The sequence below is a fragment of the Pleurodeles waltl genome, chromosome 5 (assembly GCF_031143425.1).
Source record: "Pleurodeles waltl isolate 20211129_DDA chromosome 5, aPleWal1.hap1.20221129, whole genome shotgun sequence".
NCBI lineage: Eukaryota > Metazoa > Chordata > Amphibia > Caudata > Salamandridae > Pleurodeles > Pleurodeles waltl.
The window spans coordinates 640,704,618-640,724,361 of record NC_090444.1 but is presented as its reverse complement, the minus strand read 5'-3'; the positions used below and the strand labels follow the sequence as shown (position 1 = coordinate 640,724,361).

Here is a 19,744-nt window from a genome sequence, read left to right as displayed (position 1 = left end):
ATCACCAACAGGTCCACGAATGGGAAATTCACCCCCAAATTCTGAACACTTATTTCAAACTCTGGGGAACACCTCAGATAGACTTGTTTGCGACAAGGGAGAACGCAAAATGCCAAAACTTCGCATCCAGGTACCCACACAAACAATCCCAAGGCAATGCCCTATGGATGAACTGGTCAGGGATATTTGCTTACGCTTTTCCTCCTCTCCCTCTCCTTCCTTACCTGGTAAACAAACTCAGTCAAAGCAAACTCAAACTCATATTGATAGCACCAACTTGGGCAAGGCAACCCTGGTACACAACGCTGCTAGACCTATCAGTGGTACCCTGCATCAAATTGCCCAACAGGCCAGATCTGTTGACACAGCACAACCAAAAGATCAGACACCCAGATCCAGCATCGCTGAATCTAGCAATCTGGCTCCTGAAATCCTAGAATTCGGGCACTTACAACTTACCCAAGAATGTATGGAAGTCATAAAACAAGCAAGAAGGCCATCCACCAGGCACTGCTATGCAAGTAAATGGAAGAGGTTTGTTTGCTACTGCCATATTAATCAAATACAACCATTACACACAACTCCAGAACATGTAGTGGGTTACTTGCTTCACTTACAAAAATCTAACCTGGCTTTCTCTTCCATTAAAATACACCTTGCAGCAATATCTGCATACCTGCAAACTACCTATTCAACTTCCCTATATAAAATACCAGTCATTAAAGCATTCATGGAGGGCCTTAGGAGAATTATACCACCAAGAACACCACCTGTTCCTTCATGGAACCTAAATGTTGTCCTAACTAGACTTATGGGTCCACCTTTTGAACCCATGCACTCCTGCGACATACAGTTCCTAACCTGGAAGGTGGCATTTCTCATCGCCATTACTTCCCTGAGAAGAGTAAGCGAGATTCAGGCGTTTACTATACAGGAACCTTTTATACAACTACACAAAAATAAAGTCGTCCTAAGGACCAATCCTAAATTTTTGCCAAAGGTTATTTCACCGTTCCATCTAAATCAAACAGTGGAACTTCCAGTGTTCTTTCCACAGCCAGATACCGTAGCTGAAAGGGCACTACATACATTAGATGTCAAAAGAGCATTAATGTATTACATTGACAGAACAAAAAACATCAGAAAGACTAAACAACTCTTTATTGCATTTCAAAAACCTCACGCAGGAAACCCAATTTCAAAACAAGGTATAGCCAGATGGATAGTTAAATGCATCCAAATCTGCTACCTTAAAGCTAAACGACAGCTGCCCATTACACCAAGGGCACACTCAACCAGAAAGAAAGGTGCTACCATGGCCTTTCTAGGAAACATCCCAATGCAAGAAATATGTAAGGCAGCCACATGGTCTACGCCTCACACATTCACCAAGCACTACTGTGTAGACGTGTTATCCGCACAACAAGCCACAGTAGGTCAAGCCGTATTAAGGACATTATTTCAGACTACTTCCACTCCTACAGGCTGATCCACCGCTTTTGGGGAAATAACTGCTTACTAGTCTATGCAGAACATGCGTATCTACAGCGACAGATGCCATCGAACTGAAAATGTCACTTACCCAGTGTACATCTGTTCGTGGCATCAGTCGCAGTAGATTCGCATGTGCCCACCCGCCTCCCCGGGAGCCTGTAGCAGTTTGGAAGTTACCTTCAATTATTTCTATATGTATCATCTCAACCTTAAATAGGTGCATACTTAGTCACTCCATTGCATGGGCACTATTACTACAATTCAACTCCTACCTCACCCTCTGCGGGGAAAAACAATCGAAGATGGAGTCGACGCCCATGCGCAATGGAGACAAAAGGAGGAGTCACTCGGTCCCGTGACTCGAAAGACTTCTTCGAAGAAAAACAACTTGTAACACTCCGGCCCAACACCAGATGGCGAGCTATTGCAGAACATGCGAATCTACTGCGACTGATGCCACGAACAGATGTACACTGGGTAAGTGACATTTTCATTATCAATCCTCCAAAAGTGCCAGCAGCTCGAGAAAATTCCTCAGGCCACTGCAAGAGCGATATCCTCTCTCCTGGGGTCGATGGCGTCTTGCATCTACCTCACTCCCAACGCTCGCCTCCATATGAGACCTTTACAGGAATGCCTAGAAAATCAATGGTATCAACTAGTAGACGATTGAGAGAACAGCATCCTTCTTTCTCCCCATGCCATTCCATCCCTCAAGTGGTGGTGTTCTCCGAACAATCTTCTGAAAGGGATGCCATTCCACCAACAGCCTCCAACTCAGACCATAGTCACAGATGCATCGCTGCTCGGATGGGGAGCGCATATTGATCACCTTCAAATTCAAGGCTCTTGGTCGCAGAGAGAACGACTATATCACATCAGTCTCTTAGAGCTACGTGCAGTCCATCTTGCACTCAAGGCCTTCCTCCAGGCACTGACTGCGAAAACTCTGCTTCTCCAAACAGACAACATGGCCACCATGTATTACTTGAACAAACAAGGGGGTACCAGATCCAGGACTCTGTCTACGGAGGCCCAAACAATCTGGCGCTGGCTTCTAGCCAGGAACCTAACAATAGTGGCAACTCACCTTCCGGGCATACAGAATGTCCAAGCGGATGCCCTCAGCCGAGCAATGAACGAAAACCACGAGTGGGTTCTGCACGACGATGTCATCCACTCCATCTTTTCCATGTGGGGTACCCCTTCTATAGACCTATTCGCAACCCCAGAAAACAAAAAATTTCAAGACTTCGCCTCCAGGTACTACCATCCAGGAACATTGGGGAATGCCCTGTGGATAAACTGGTCAGGAGCATTTCTTTACGCCTTTCCACCGCTTCCCCTGATAAAACGATCCTCCTCAAGCTGTCCCACTCCAGCACCAAGATGATTGTCATCGCCCCAGAATGGCCACGCCAGTGGTGGTTTCCAGACCTCCTTCACCGATCACTCAGTCCACACATCAGATTACCTTGCTGCCCGACCTTCTCACGAAGTTTCGAGGCCAGATGAGACATCCCAACCTCTCGTCTTTGAATTTGGCAGCATGGCTCCTGAGCCTAGTGCAGTATGGTCACCTTAATCTTCCTCAGGACTGCATGGAGATTCTAAGGGAGGCGAAACGCCCTTCCACAAGAACAACTTATGCCTTCAAATGGAAAAGATTCTGCATGTGGACTTCGGACAAGAACTTTGACCCAATAACATGCAGAGAAGAAGCTATTCTTCCATATTTGTTAAACCTGGCGAAGTCTGGCTTACAGTTGTCATCAATCAGAGTACACCTGGCAGCACTAACAGCATATAGGAAAAGTCCTTCCCAATCCTCTTTCGTTAAGATTCCAATCATAAAAGATTTCCTAGAAGGTTTAAAAAAGGTTTTTCCTCCTATTAGACGTCCATCTCCTCCATGGGAGCTTAATATAGTCCTTTCACGTCTGATGCTACACCCTTTTGAACCAATGCACAAAGCATCCCTCCAGCATCTTACCTGGAAAACTGCTTTTCTGGTTGCAGTCACTTCAGCTCACAGGGTTAGTGAGATCCAGGCCCTTTGCGCTCAGGAACCTTATACTGTTTTTCATTCCTCAAAAGTAGTAATGAGAACACATCCTAAATTTCTACCTAAAGTCATTTCAGACTTTCACGTAAACCAGACCATCTCCTTACCGACTTTCTTCCAAAATCCATCTACTCCTGGTGAGAGAACCCTACATTCTCTCGATGTAAAGAGGGTTTTAAAATTTTACTTGGATAAAACAAAATCTTTGCGCAAATCACAACAGCTGTTTATTAACTATGGCCCAGTTAGAACAGGTCTGGCCACCTCCAAACAATCCTTATCCAGGTGGATTGTCTCATGTATCGTATTCTGTTATCAGTTCGCAAATAAATCCCTCGATGGCGGGCCTAAAGCCCATTCCACTAGGGGCAAAGCAGCAACTGCTACTCTGATGAGAAACATTCCGTTAGCAGAAATATGCAAAGCGGCTACCTGGAGATCTGTCCACACCTTTACTAGCATTACTGTCTTGATTCAGATGCTAGGACAGATGCTCAGGTTGGACAGGCCTCTCTTAAGAACCTCTTTGCGTGATTTATTGTTTCTTTATTGTTCTGTCTACTCCACTGCGGTTATTTGGATGGGCTTGCTAATCTATTCAGTGCTTATGACTATACATGGAAATCCCCTACAAGAGAAGGAATAGTTTCTTACCTGTAACTCCAGTTCTCTCGTAGGGGTATTCCCATGATAGTCATAAGCAACCCTCCCTCCTCCCCGGTGGAGTTGACATGATAATAACTATAATTAGAATGATATTGATAATGAAAGAGATAGTCAGATTTCTTCATGTCATATTACAAGCCTACAAAAAGAACTGAGGCAACTGCCTTTTGCTGTGCATGATGGGATACAGGAAGCCTTTCTCTTCTTAAAGGCACAGCTCTATTTACATTCTGTATAATGGCAGCCTATGGGCTACACTGCCCTGCATTGTTTCATCCTTATTTTGAAGTTGTAAAAAAGGTTGGAAAAGATGTTTTCTACTACATTTCAAGAATAAATATGTTTTAAAGGTATATCTGTACTACAGTTTCCTTTTTTTCAACCAAAAGAATGAACAGTTTGGCCTTTGTAGCTTTTCCTCTAGGCTGCACATTGATATTCTTAAGTGACTTTATAGGCCTTTTTTAAGAAAGGCAAACATCTACACTTAAGAACACACTTCAGAACAGTGCTCCGGGGTCCCCGCAGGCGTGCGGAACTATTCAGTGCTTATGACTATCATGGAAATACCCCTACGAGAGAACTGGAGTTAAAGGTAAGAAACTATTCCTTCATACATATAAACACACACAAATGACTTCACACTACCACCAGCCTTAAGAAAACTGAATAGCTTCTTTAGCATTATTTTTAACAGGTAAAGTCAACACTATACCAAACGTGTAACGCTGCAATGTTTTGTCTGGTTATAGATGCACTGTGTGTTTGCGTGTGAGTGTGTACTTTTATATGCAGTTTATCACATTTTTCCTCCTTATGGAATCTTTAGCAATCAATATATAATTTTTGCTTAAAGGTTTTAACTACTCATTCATTGCAATAAAAACGTTGATACTGGTGCAAGAGACTTTTTCTAATGCGTTTTCAATCCATAATGCATCTCTAGTAGGTAAGTTTGCTAAGCATCAATGTAGGTCGCAGGCTAATTAATATGTAAATGTTTTTTTTGGTAGACATTATCTTGCAAAGATATTATAACATGTTATGTCAGTAGATGCTGCCAAATGTTATAGTTTCAATTTAGTACCAGAAACTAATCATATAAAATACACATTGGGCACCGGAAAAAGTGTGTAAATAAATGGAATCAATGGCATTGGCTGAGGAATGTAAACTTAGCGTTTAGAAATTCGATTTTTCTCCTCGGGAAGAGGGGCACTGCAAAATATATATATATATATATATATATATATATATATATATATATATATATATATATATATTCGATGGCATGTGTAGCTGCAGATACACATGCTGTGCACATCCCGCCATCTGGTGTTGGGCTCGGAGTGTTACAAGTTGTTTTTCTTCGAAGAAGTCTTTTCGAGTCACGAGACCGAGGGACTCCTCCCATTTCGGCTCCATTGCGCATGGGCGTCGACTCCATCTTAGATTGGTTTTTTTCCGCCATCGGGTTCGGACGTGTTCCTTTTCGCTCCGTGTTTCGGGTCGGAAAGTTAGTTAGAATCTCTGAAAAATCGTCGGTATTGTTTGCGTTCGGTATCGGGTTAGTTACAACAGATCGACACCGACTTTGGAAGAGCTCCGTTGGCCCTTCGGGGTTTTTTTCGATCCCCCGTTGGGGCCTGGTCGGCCCGGCCACGTGTCTCTTCAAGGCTGATGGAACGGACCCCATTCCGCTTCTGCCCAAAATGCCATAACAAGTATTCATATACAGATCAGCATCTGGTCTGTAACTTGTGTTTGTCGCCGGAACACAAGGAAGATACTTGTGAAGCCTGTCGAGCGTTTCGGTCCAGGAAGACACTAAGAGACCGAAGAGCAAGGAGACTGCATATGACGCCGACAGGACAAGAGCGTTTCGAGGAGGAGGAAGAAACATTCTCCATCCAGGAATCGGACTTGGATGAGATCGATCCCGAAGAAACGCCGAAAACCGTGAGTAAGACGTCGAAACACAAAACTCACGAAAAAAACACTAAAGCCCAGGGGATGCCACCGCCAACAGGCCATGGCTTAACCCGAAAAATAGGTGACCGATCATCGGCACCGAAAAAGGGCACGCTGGTGGCGAAGTCATCCGACTCCGGTCGAGATACCGCCACACAGCAATCTCGGGCCCGAGATAGTGGCTCCGAGCAGGTTCGGCACCGAGATAGCGGCACCGAAATGGGTCGGCACCGAGAAACCACGACTCCGAAAGTAAAGAAGGTTTTGTCGGAACCGAAAAAAGCAGCCGAAAAGGTTTCGATACCGAAACATCCGGCCTCGGAACCGAAAACAAGTTCCTACACTGAGGAACAAGCACTGTCCACACAAATGAAGACACATAGATTTGGACAGGAATTGGAAACAATTGAGCCAGACTATACACAAAGAAGGCTCCATATCCAAAAAGAAACAGGGAAGATCAGTACTCTCCCTCCGATTAAAATGAAACGCAAACTTGCCTTCCAAGAAAAAGACAAGCAGCCACAGACAAAGGTGGCTAAACAAGTAACCCCGCCACCATCTCCACAATGCTCTCCGCAACCATCACCGGTAGCCACTCCACCAATGATGCAATCCCCAACTCATACAGGAATGAGTCAAGATGACCCTGACGCATGGGACCTTTATGACGCACCAGTGTCAGATAATAGTCCTGAATGTTATCCAGCTAGACCATCGCCACCAGAGGATAGTACAGCCTACGCACAGGTGGTGTCGAGAGCAGCAGCATTTCATAATGTCAGCCTGCATGCTGAGCCCATTGAAGACGACTTTCTTTTTAACACACTGTCGTCCACACACAGCCAGTATCAAAGTCTTCCTATGCTACCCGGAATGCTAAAACACTCCAAACAAGTGTTTGAAGAGTTGAACCCCACCCTCCTTGGGCGCATGCCTCGGTCTGCTGAGGGGGGCCTCCGCTACTACTGGAGTCTGGCCACCTTGCATTTGGTGGCATGCTAGATTAAAAACCCCTTGCAGGAGAAAGAAAAAGCCCTTCCTAGCAACACTAAATAAATAACCCAGTGACTGAGCGAAGGCTATAATTATTTGCAACCAGGCAAAAACCTCACAAGGCAACCGATAGAAACTGGTCCCCCAAACAAGCACTAAACATACAATATGTTGGGAAAAAACAGAGTCCATTACTGAGGAAATCCCCAAGATGTAGCTGTCAATTGTGAACTAACACTGCCATCTACTGGCCAGATAATATACAGGAAAATTAGAACAAAATTATGGCATGTACAAAAAACAGAAAAATCAGTATGAAAAATGCTTTTTAACCCTGCTGCCCCGATAAGCCCACTGCCCTCCACCCTGCAAAAACCCTGTCCACTCAGGCACACAGCTATGCTCCCCACCACGGAACTCAGCCCACCACCTTACCTTGTCTGCAGTGCCACCCCTGATCTTAACAATGCCGGGGCTGCAGGGCAGGTGCCCCAAAGGTCAAATCAGACCTTTAATCCCTCAGGGTATTTCCCCGCCAGCCACCACGCCCGAGGCCAGGGAGAGGTCAAGGCAGCATGCCAAGGGTGTTTCTGTACAGGGAAGACACCTGCAGACAGGGCGAGGCGGGAAGAATGCAGGATCCAGGCGTCCAAGTCCAAAAGTGCATTGTTATTAAAAAAAAAAAAAACCTACGTTGTCCTCCCGAGGTGAGGGCACACCAACGGTCGTCAGGTGCAGCCAGGCAAAAACCAGGTGAAATTGTTTGAAACTTAAAGGCCCTTTTAACCTTGCCCGGCTGCCCCTGTCAACCGCCCCAGGCGCCCCCCACCACGTGCCCACCAGCCATTGGGCTCACCCCGTGGGTGAAAGCGATTTATTTTAAAAAAAAAACACGCTGCTCCCACGGTTGGGCCGGAGCCAGTCAGATCCGGCCTCCCCCTCACCCCCCCTTGTCCAGAGGCTCCAGAATTAATCACGCCAGCTCGGATTTTCAAGCAACATGGTCTCATCTCATCAGTCTGACATTGTCTTTTGAAGTTCTTGGTTAGTATCTGTAGTGGCATGCTCTGCTGTGATAATTGAGGATTTTGTACTTTTAACTTTTATACTTTTAAGTTCTGACACCAGAGAGTCCAACATGATAGACGTATCCGTGGAACGCAGTGGTTTCTCTCTTTTCTTGCGCCACCCGTCAGGACTTCTGAGAAAGAAAATTGTCTAGCATTCTTATGCTTGGACATTTATAGTAGCCAAACGGAAGCCAATTGCTCAACCATGGGTGCTCCAGTACATTTATAACTTCTGAGAAAATAATATTTGCAGGCAACAGCAGCAAAGAGCAGGTCGTTGTGTCAGAGCTAGGAGGGAATAGCACAATGTTTATCCTTGTGTAATAGAGTGTCAGTCTGAGCAAATCGCCAGCTGTTTGCATAGTTCTCTACAAGGTTGGTTGTATGTCAGTACCAATGCAAGCCTTTAGTGCACATTCCTATGTGTATATTATATAGAAAAAAAAATTGGGGAGGGAATACTTCCCCAACCCCCCTCTTTTGTTCCTTAAATGTACTCATAACCACCCTTTATCACTACACACCACCCCTAAACCCTAAAAATACACATTTGTGTTCGCTGAACCATAACTAACCTTTAACTGAGTATTTGCATCAGCATAATATATATGTGTATAAAAAAAGCATAATTATAATGTGCTTAGTAATAAGATGCTCTGTGTTCTCAGACAGGAAACAGTTTTTTTTCTGTTTTGCTGCACTGTGGTGATACACTTGAATTTGACCTTTACACTGCAGTATTGGTGTCTGTGAATGTGCGTTAATTGTTGCAGCTGCTCCAAAAATCATGTATACGGCCACATTTATTTTCACTGCCAGTGCATAATGAGTGCATCTGCAGATGCACAGAGTAATAGGCTATTTATTTCCATTGTTGAGTTTGAGGAAGGGCCATGCCCGACTTACTCGAGGCTAGAATACTACCCACATTTGCGCGGTGGAAGAATTGCTGCTTGATGTGCTTCCATAAGGGTTAACTCCTCAATTTTCCAAGAATCATGCACTTACAGTCTCCTAAAGCATTATTGGAAATTGATTAAAAAAGTTTTTTGACTCTTACTTTCATGTGACTAACTCCTGACTTTGTATAATGCATGACGAACGGGGCTCGTATTGTCTGTAACTCAGTATTCCTTCAGCCTTAAATTAATCCTTAAATCTCACAACTCTCCTTTATGTTAATACTATCACAGGACTCTAAATATTTTTTGTAATTTTTCTCTTTTGTTTTTAGGTAAAAAGTTGTTTGAAACGGACCATAATCTTGATACATCCGACATTAAGTTCTTGGAGGAAGGTAATTACTTCTGTTACTTTTCAAACAGTTCTTTAGATACCTATCACTTTACCTAAAACACTGCTCAGCTCTACTGTTGTTCCTCACTTTCGTATGTGATCAAACATGCACACACCCCTCCTAACCAGTTTCTACTAAACTGTGAACCACAGACTTTTACTCATTTGCCATCTTAAGAAGTTTCTGGACTAATCATGAGCCAGTTTGGATACTCAATGAAAAACATTCTGTTAAGCTGAATAAGTAGATTAAAAACAAAGTATACAAAAATACTCTTACGACCTGGCTCTGTACATTCCTTATTTTCTACCATCCGTGTGTATTGGGTACTGCTCGTGAGAATGTAAATGCCTGGTGAATCTTCACGTGGGCAGCTACAATGAGCATTTAATGATTTTCAACAGTCTGCCACCCTCTCGTATTTTCGATTAATTCTCTGGACAGTCAGTTGGTTTGTAGTAATGTATTTAGGAAGTCGGATGTGGCACTAAATCAGAACTCGTTCCCTAGTCACTTTTTGGGTGCCAAGAATTTAGGAATGCACTCAATCCCATTGGTTCATACGAGAAGCAGATTCACTTAAATCATTTACGAAAAATCTCCTTTGGACAATTTATTTTTTGAAAAATTAATTGTCCCTAACTTCGTATGCTGTATTTGGAATGTATCAGTGTAGGAAAGTACCATCTTGCCTGGCATGTTACCCCCATATTTCACTGTATATATGTTGTTTTCATCTATGTGTCACTGGGACCCTGCCAGGCAGGGCCCCAGTGCTCATGAGTATGTGCCCTGTATGTGTTCCCTGTGTGATGCCTAACTGTCTCACAGAGGCTCTGCTAACCAGAACCTCAGTGGTTATGCTCTCTCTGCTTTCCAAATTTGTCACGAACAGGCTAGTGACAACATTTACCAATTCACATTGGCATACTGGTACACCCATATAATTCCCTAGTATATGGTACTGAGGTACCCAGGGTATTGGGGTTCCAGGAGATCCCTATGGGCTGCAGAATTTCTTTTGCCACTCATAGGGAGCTCTGACAATTCTTACACAGGCCTGCCACTGCAGCCTGCGTGAAATAACATCCACGTTATTTCACAGCCATTTACCACTGCACTTAAGTAACTTATAAGTCACCTATATGTCTAACCTTCACCTAGTGAAGGTTGGGTGCAAAGTTACTTAGTGTGTGGGCACCCTGGCACTAGCCAAGGCGCCCCCACATCGTTCAGGGCAAATTCCCCAGACTTTGTGAGTGCGGGAACACCATTACACGTGTGCACTGTACATAGGTCACTACCTATGTACAGCGTCACAATGGTAACTCCGAACATGGCCATGTAACATGTCTAAGATCATGGAATTGTCACCCCAATGCCATTCTGGCATTGGGGGGACAATTCCATGATCCCCCGGGTCTCTAGCACAGAACCCGGGTACTGCCAAACTGCCTTTCTGGGGTCTCCTCTGCTGCTCCTGCCAACCCCTCAGACAGGTTTCTGCCCTCCTGGGGTCAAGGCAGCCCTGGCCCAGGAAGGCAGAACAAAGGACTTCCTCTGAGAGGGGGTGTAACACCCTCTCCCTTTGGAAATAGGTGTGAGGGCTGGGGAGGATTAGCCTCCCCCAGCCTCTGGAAATGCTTTGGGCACAGATGGTGCCCATCTCTGCATAAGCCAGTCTACACCGGTTCAGGGATTCCCCAGCCCTGCTCTGGCGCGAAACTGGACAAAGGAAAGGGGAGTGACCACTCCCCTGACCTGCACCTCCCAGGGGAGGTGCCCAGAGCTCCTCCAGTGTTTCCCAGACCTCTGCCATCTTGGAAACAGAGGTGTTTGTGGCACACTGGACTGCTCTGAGTGGCCAGTGCCAGCAGGTGACGTCAGAGGCTCCTTCTGATAGGCTCTTACCTCTCTTGGTAGCCAATCCTCCTTCCTTGGTAGCCAAACCTCCTTTTCTGTCTATTTAGGGTCTCTGCTTTGAGGAATTCTTCAGATAACGAATGCAAGAGCTCACCAGAGTTCCTCTGCATCTCCCTCTTCACCTTCTGCCAAAGGATCAACTGCTGACTGCTCAGGACGCCTGCAAAACCGCAACAAAGTAGCAAGACGGCTACTAGCAACCTTGTATTGCTTCATCCTGCCGGCTTTCTCGACTGTTTCCAGGCGGTGCATGCTCTGGGGTAGCCTGCCTCCTCTCTGCACCAGGAGCTCTGAAGAAATCTCCCGTGGGTCGACGGAATCTTCCCCCTGCAACCGCAGGCAACAAAAGACTGCATCACCGGTCCTCTGGGTCCCCTCTCAGCACGACGAGCGTGGTCCCTGGAACTCAGCAACTCTGTCCAAGTGACTCCCACAGTCCAGTGACTCTTCAGTCCAAGTTTGGTGGAGGTAAGTCCTTGCCTCCCCACGCTAGACTGCATTGCTGGGTACCTCGTGATTTGCAGCTGCTCCGGCTCCTGTGCACTCTTCCAGGATTTCCTTCGTGCACAGCCAAGCCTGGGTCCCCGACACTCTAACCTGCAGTGCACAACCTTCTGAGTTGTCCTCCAGCGTCGTCGGACTCCCATTTGTGACTTCGGTGGACTCCGGTTCACTTTTCTTCTAAGTGCCTGTTCAGGTACTTCTGCGGAAGCTGCCTGCTTCTGTGAGGGCTCCCTACATTGCTGGGCGCCCCCTCTGCCTGCTCATCCAAGTGGTGACATCCTGGTCCCTCCTGGGCCACAGCAGCATCCAAAAACCCTAACCGCGACCCTTGCAGCTAGCAAGGCTTGTTTGCGGTCTTTCTGCGTGGGAACACCTCTGCAAGCTTCTTCACGACGTGGGACATCCATCCTCCAAAGGGGAAGTTCCTAGTCCTCTTCGTTCTTGTAGAATTCCAAGCTTCTTCCAACAGGTGGCAGCTTCCTTGCACCCTCAGCTGGCTTTTCCTGGGCTCCTGCCCACTCTCGACACTGTCGCAACTATTGGACTTGGTCCCCTTGTCTTATAGGTACTCAGGTCCAGAAATCCACTGTTGTTGCATTGCTGGTGTTTGTTCTTCCTGCAGAAACCCCCTATCACGACTTCTGTGCTCTCTGGGGGTAGTTGGTACCCTTTTACACCTACCTTTCAGGGTCTTGGGGTGGGCTATTTTTATAACCCTCACTGTTTTCTTTCAGTCCCAGCGACCCTCTACAAGCTCACATAGATTTGGGGTCCATTCGTGGTTCGCATTCCACTTTTCGAGTATATGGTTTGTGTTGCTCCTATACCTATGTGCTCGTATTGCAATCTACTGTAACTTTACAGTGCTTGCATTACTTCCTTTTGCTATTATCTGCATAATTTTGGTTTGTGTACATATATTTTGTGTATATATCTTATCCTCATACTGAGGGTACTCACTGAGATACTTTTGGCATATTGTCATAAAAATAAAGTACCAGTGGTATAGTAGGAGCTTTACATGTCTCCTAGTTCAGCCTAAGCTGCTTTGCCATAGCTACCTTCTATCAGCCTAAGCTGCTAGAAACACCTCTTCCACACTAATAAGGGATAACTGGACCTGGCACAAGGTGTAAGTACCTCTGGTACCCACTACAAGCCAGGCCAGCCTCCTACAATCAGTTAATTCCATCCATTAATAAAATGTCATAGCCTTTAGGACTTGTTCGTGTGTAAGTGTAATGCAAAGGTAAAACATTGCTTGTCAGATTAGTGAGTCGGGCCATGTACCATCCGAAACAAACTGCAGGTACCAAGTTTTGGAGTGTTTTATACACCAGATAAATTACTTTTTGTAATCATAATGCTATATTTAACTATATGGGCTCATTATTGTCTTGCATAATACATACACGTGCATAGGCAATGTGCTGAAATCGCTACCGACCACCTTGTGATTAGCTTTGTTTCTGAACTTTAGGATTGTTTTCACTGAAAGAAAAATTGTTAAATATGTTTTACTACATATTTGCTAACTTTCAGCGCTTCTGTTTGTTATGAGAAGCACCAGAAAGAACCTTTTGAAATGTGAGCGTCTGTCTTTTTTTTTCTTGCATTGCTTTGATGATGTGCTTGCCTGTGAAACTACACAAGAGGGCAAAGTTTGCCTTTAAGAAAGGGCAGCTGCTAATGAAAATGTGCCTAGTATTGTGAAAGCGTGTACGTGATTTTTTGTTGTTGTTGTATGGAGTTAATCACCGAGCCATCAGAAACTATTTTGAGATTAACAATTTAATTCCATACTGTTCACTTCAGAGGTTCCATACATTAACATACAGGCCTTTGTGAAACTGGTATCGTGAACTGAAAGGTTCTTCAGCACCACGGGTACACTTTATACTTCTGCTTAGTTCTTTGAGATGCTCGACTATATTGTTGGCTGTTATCTAAAAGCATGAGCAGGTTACATTAAAATGAGAACTCATCTAGGATTCTCACAAGAGCTGTTCTCATAAACGTTAGTTTGCACTTCATTCACATTAGCGGTGGGAAATATGAAAGTAGCGTGGAGTTGAAGAAGTATTCTAGCACTGGAAAAGTGTTTTAGTAGTTCAGTTTGCCAGAAATCTCCCCCGTCTTCAAGTCGTGGCTGTTTTGGGTTTAAGAGCATGATTTTCCAAGAAAACAAGTTTCTTCTAGATGCATCCCGCAGATTCCTCATCTTCCAAGCATCATTCTGGTATGCAACACTTTTTCTCAGCAGTAGACCTCCAGTGCTCTCAGTAGACCTCCAGTGCTCTCAGGAGGCCAACAGTGTTTCAACAGTGCTCTGCTGCTGGATATGATGATGTTATCGCGCATATTAGACCCCAGCTATCATGCTGACACCAGTTCCTGGTTTTCCATGCCTTTTCAAGGTGGGTAAGGAGGTATCCGTGTTTTCCCACTGAGAATTATTTTACAGCTGTAAAATGCGTACTCTGAAAACATTATGGGTGCCTGTAATAAGATGTCTTTTTTTGAACCAACATGGCATCTGCATGTGGTACCTGGGCTCCCACCGTGACTCAGATGCACCCGAAGCCCATAAGAGGAGAAGGTGTTTATAGTCAAATCCCGCAGTGACATACCAAATCCCTTCCTCGCTCCTTCAGGTATGTCTTCTGACCAGGGACACTCTTCCAAGAGATCTTCCCTCAAAATTTCAGTGAAAAAGATTCAGCCAGAATTCCCTGTTCCATCTATGGACCTTGAGCAGCCCTTATTTCTGGTCCAGTTTGAGTGTTCAGGACATCTCTAGGACACTCCCCAAGAGTGGATCTGATTCAGTGGGTTTGGCAACTACAGTGGCTGTAACCCTGACACCTCCTGACTCTGCCGGTCTTCAGGCTTTGTCCTCAGCCATTAAGAAGAAATCTTTGCCCAAGGTGCTGAAGCCTGTTTGTCCTACAACAAAAAAACACACTGGTCCCTACTAAGAATACTCAGCCTGCAGTGGGAAGTAATTTCAGCATGTGTAGTCTGTGTCTCAAGATTGAGTGCTGGATTACTTCACAAGACTCGAATCAGCCCAAACATTGAGGTGCACTGGTAGTGCTGACTGGCAGTATTGAGTCATTTACAGAGAATGATTTTTTGGGCTGATTCGAACACTGTGAAGTAATCTGGCACTCAGTCTTGAGAGCTAGACCCCACATACCGAACACACGTTCCACTGCAGCCTGGTTGGAGCCCCCATGGGTAGCAACTATATTTCCAGCTCAGCCATTCCTGGCCACCCTAGTCTCGGTTTGTCACTAGGGACCCCCTACTTTAGCAACCCTATAACCCTTTGTAAGAGCTCTGTCGGACTCTTTGTATCCCTCTGAGTGCTGATGATGATCTTGCCATTTTTATTTGGATCGAAACACCATCACCTTTAAAAACACAGCCCCTATATTATCGTTGAGAACTTGCTGTAACAGGCCGTGTTTTTCTTCAGGTTTGTTGATGTACTTTCACTGTTCCTTCTGTTGATCCAAGCAGGTCTTCTGTCTGGTCTTGTTCGATGCAGGACATCTCCAGCACCTTCTGGTATACTCCCCAAGAGCAGACCTTATCATAGGGTTTGGTAACTTCGGTGTCTCTAATCACGCGTCTCTCAGTTTCGCCTTTAATTAGTCCTTGTCCTAAGCATTTAAGGAGAACCTTGGCCCAAGCTGCTAGTCTCGTTTTCTCTGGCACTGTCCATGTCGTCATCCTGAAGACTGACAAAAAACGTTATCTATTTTTGAGCTTAATTCTGAAGCTGGCAAGTATTTTCACTTTCAAAGCACGTGACTTGGATAGATCACCAGAGGGAGATATTTCTAAATCTTTGGGTCAGCAATGGTACAAAAAGCATTGGAAGCATTACTGTTTACTTTGCGCCCTTAGGAGGCAAAATCTAATTTTGATAGAAATCTTGCTTCCTTCCTCAGTAGTTACTAAGCTTTTGCTTGCAACACAAGATTAGTTCAACCAATCCAACCTGCCTTGGAAAACGTTTATTTTTTATTTTATTACAGACATATTGCCACGTGACATGGACCAGTTCTAGGAGACCCAACGTTCTTGTCATCACACCTGTTAAATACAGCCTAGTGGTCCAAGCTTCCTCCTCAAAGAGAAACCCAAATACATTTACACAGCTGTTTCAGGTAGGGAGTGAAAATAATTGGACACCGTTGGAAGGAAAGCCTTAGGTGCCAGAAGACTCTTGCACTACATGGTAAATGCTACTTGACTTTTGGGCCTCTCTGTCCTCCTTCTGTGGGGATTGGTGAAACTGGCCAGTGTCTGAGAACATATGAAGTAGCTATTTTCCATCTTGGTGGATGACAGTTTGAATGCTTCTAAGCAGATCTTGAATTGTGGCCTGTACAATGTCGATGCTGCAGCTCTATCCATGGACAGGGCATGGATGTGTTCCACATATTTTACAGGAGATGTCCAGGCAACTGTCATGGACATGACCTTCAAACCAGAGTGGCATTCAGGTAGAAGACCGACTCCTCCCTGGAACGTTTCAAGAACAGGAGAGCTTTAGACTTAGGGCAGCTTGCCCAGCAACACAGCTCCACCAGTAATATAAATAATTTGGAGGCTGTTCCTGGGCAATGCAGTCCCAGCAGAAACTACAGTCTGAGCTGATCCATACACAGTAACATTATGTTCGATGGCATCTGTCGCTGTAGATACGCATGTTCTGCAATAGCTCGCCATCTGGTGTTGGGCCGGAGTGTTACAAGTTGTTTTTCTTCGAAGAAGTCTTTCGAGTCACGGGACCGAGTGACTCCTCCTTTTGTCTCCATTGCGCATGGGCGTCGACTCTATCCTCGATTGTTTTTTTTCCGCCATCGGGTTCGGACGTGTTCCTGTCGCTCCGAGTTTCGGAACGGACAATTAGCTAATTTCGGAAGATTTTCGTCGGTATTGTTGCGTTCGGGATCGGCGTACTTACATTCAACACCGCATCGAAGATCGAAGAGCTCCGGTGCCCTTCGGGGTAGTTTTTTCGATCCTCCGTCGGGGCCTGGTCGGCCCGACCGCGTGCTGAAGAACGCCGATGGAACGGACCCCGTTTCGTTTCTGCCCCAAATGCCACAATAAATACCCCTACACAGACCAACACTTGGTCTGCAACCTGTGCCTGTCACCTGAGCACAGCGAAGACACCTGCGAGGCCTGTCGTGCGTTCCGGTCCCGAAAAACACTCCGAGACCGTCGAGCCAGAAGACTTCAGATGGCGTCCGCACCGACAGCCCAACGGGAGTTCGAGGAACAGGAAGAGGAAGGTACCTTCTCGATCCAAGACTCCGACTCCGAAGGATTCGACGATACACAAACCGTGAGTAAGACGTCGAAAACCACACAGAGAAACATTTACAAGGCCCAGGGGACGCCACTGCCACCAGGCCATGGCTCGACCCATAAATTCGGTGACCGACCATCGGCACCGAAAAAGGCCCAAACAGTGCCGAGATCGTCCGACTCCGGTCGAGACACTGGCACGCAGCCTTCTCGGGACCGAGAAAGTGCTGGAGACAAGCCTCGACACCGTGATGCCAGTGTGGACACGGCTCGACGCCGAGACAGCGGCACAGAAACAGATCGACGCCGAGAGGTTTCGGCCCCGAAAAGTAAAAAAGTCACCTCGGAGCCGAAAAAACACGCAGACAAAGTTTCGATGCCGAAACAAACTGCAAGCGACCCAGCTTCAGGCTCTTATACAGAAGAGCACTCGCTAACCTCCCAAATGCAGAAGCATAGGTTTGAGGAAGAGCTACAAGCAACTGATGTGGACCATACGCAAAAGCGTATCTTCATTCAGCAGGGGACAGGAAAAATAAGCACCCTTCCCCCCATTAGGAGAAAGAGGAGGTTGGAGTTCCAGACGGAACAAACACCACAACCAAAAGTGGTGAAAAGAGTTACACCACCACCCTCACCTCCGCCCGTGATTGACGTTTCACCAGCACAAACTCCATCACACTCCCCAGCTCACACCACCATGAGCCAGGGTGACCAAGATCAGGACGCATGGGACCTATACGACGCCCCAGTGTCAGATAACAGTCCGGAGGCATACCCTGCGAAGCCATCTCCACCAGAAGACAGCACCGCGTACTCTCAAGTGGTGGCTAGAGCAGCACAATTTCACCACGTAAGCCTCCACTCAGAACAGGTCGAGGATGATTTCTTATTCAACACACTCTCCTCCACCCACAGCTCATACCAAAGCCTGCCTATGCTCCCTGGTATGCTCCGCCACGCAAAAGACATCTTTAAGGAGCCGGTTAAAAGTAGGGCAATCACACCAAGGGTAGAAAAAAAGTATAAGCCGCCTCCTACAGACCCGGTTTTCATCACTACACAGCTGCCACCAGACTCTGTCGTTGTAGGAGCAGCTAGGAAAAGGGCCAACTCTCACACATCTGGAGATGCACCACCCCCAGATAAAGAAAGCCGCAAGTTTGATGCAGCTGGTAAAAGAGTCGCAGCACAAGCTGCAAACCAGTGGCGCATCGCGAACTCCCAGGCACTACTTGCGCGCTATGACAGAGCCCACTGGGACGAGATGCAACATCTCATTGAACATCTGCCCAAGGACTTACAAAATAGGGCAAAACAAGTGGTTGAGGAGGGACAGGCCATCTCCAACAACCAGATCCGCTCCTCCATGGACGCTGCAGATACAGCTGCACGGACAATTAATACATCTGTAACTATCAGAAGGCATGCATGGCTCCGAACGTCTGGATTTAAACCAGAGATTCAACAAGCAGTTATCAATATGCCTTTTAATGAAAAAGAACTGTTCGGTCCAGAAGTGGACACAGCGATTGAGAAACTCAAAAAAGATACGGACACTGCCAAAGCCATGGGCGCACTCTACTCCCCGCAGAGCAGAGGGAATTACAGCTCATTCCGTAAAACGCCCTTTCGAGGGGGGTTTCGGGGTCAAAGCACACAAGCCAGCACCTCACAAGCCACACCGTCCAGTTACCAAGGACAGTATAGAGGAGGTTTTCGGGGACAATATAGAGGGAGGGCAATTCCCTAGAAATAGAGGAAGATTCCAAAGCCCCAAAACCCCTACTACTAAACAGTGACTCACATGTCACTCACCCCCTCCACACAACACCAGTGGGGGGACGAATAGGTCATTATTACAGAGCATGGGAGAAAATCACTACAGACACTTGGGTTCTAGCAATTATCCAACATGGTTATTGCATAGAATTTCTACAATTCCCTCCAAACATACCACCAAAAGCACAAAATTTAACAACACACCATTCCAATCTCCTGGAGATAGAAGTGCAGGCACTATTGCAAAAGAATGCAATCGAATTAGTGCCAAACACACAAATAAACACAGGAGTTTACTCACTGTACTTTCTGATACCAAAGAAGGACAAAACACTGAGACCAATCCTAGACCTCAGAGTAGTGAACACTTTCATCAAGTCAGACCACTTCCACATGGTCACACTACAAGAAGTATTGCCATTGCTAAAGCTGCACGACTACATGGCAACTTTAGACCTCAAGGATGCTTATTTCCATATACCAATACACCCATCGCACAGGAAATACCTAAGGTTTGTATTCAAAGGAATACATTACCAATTCAAGGTACTGCCTTTCGGATTAACAACCGCACCAAGAGTCTTTACCAAATGTCTAGCGGTAGTCGCAGCACACATAAGAAGGCAGCAGATACATGTGTTCCCA

General features: G+C 45.9%; 1 protein-coding gene across 1 annotated transcript in view; it reads left to right on the top strand.

Annotated features, from left to right (window-relative positions):
• The window catches only part of RWDD1 (RWD domain containing 1), a 177,699-nt gene that overhangs the window by 144,149 nt on the left and 13,806 nt on the right, over positions 1-19,744 (top strand). The window contains exon 6 of the mRNA XM_069234513.1: positions 9,497-9,559. Within this exon, the coding sequence (XP_069090614.1) occupies positions 9,497-9,559 (63 nt within the window). The remainder of the gene's footprint in view (positions 1-9,496; positions 9,560-19,744) is intronic.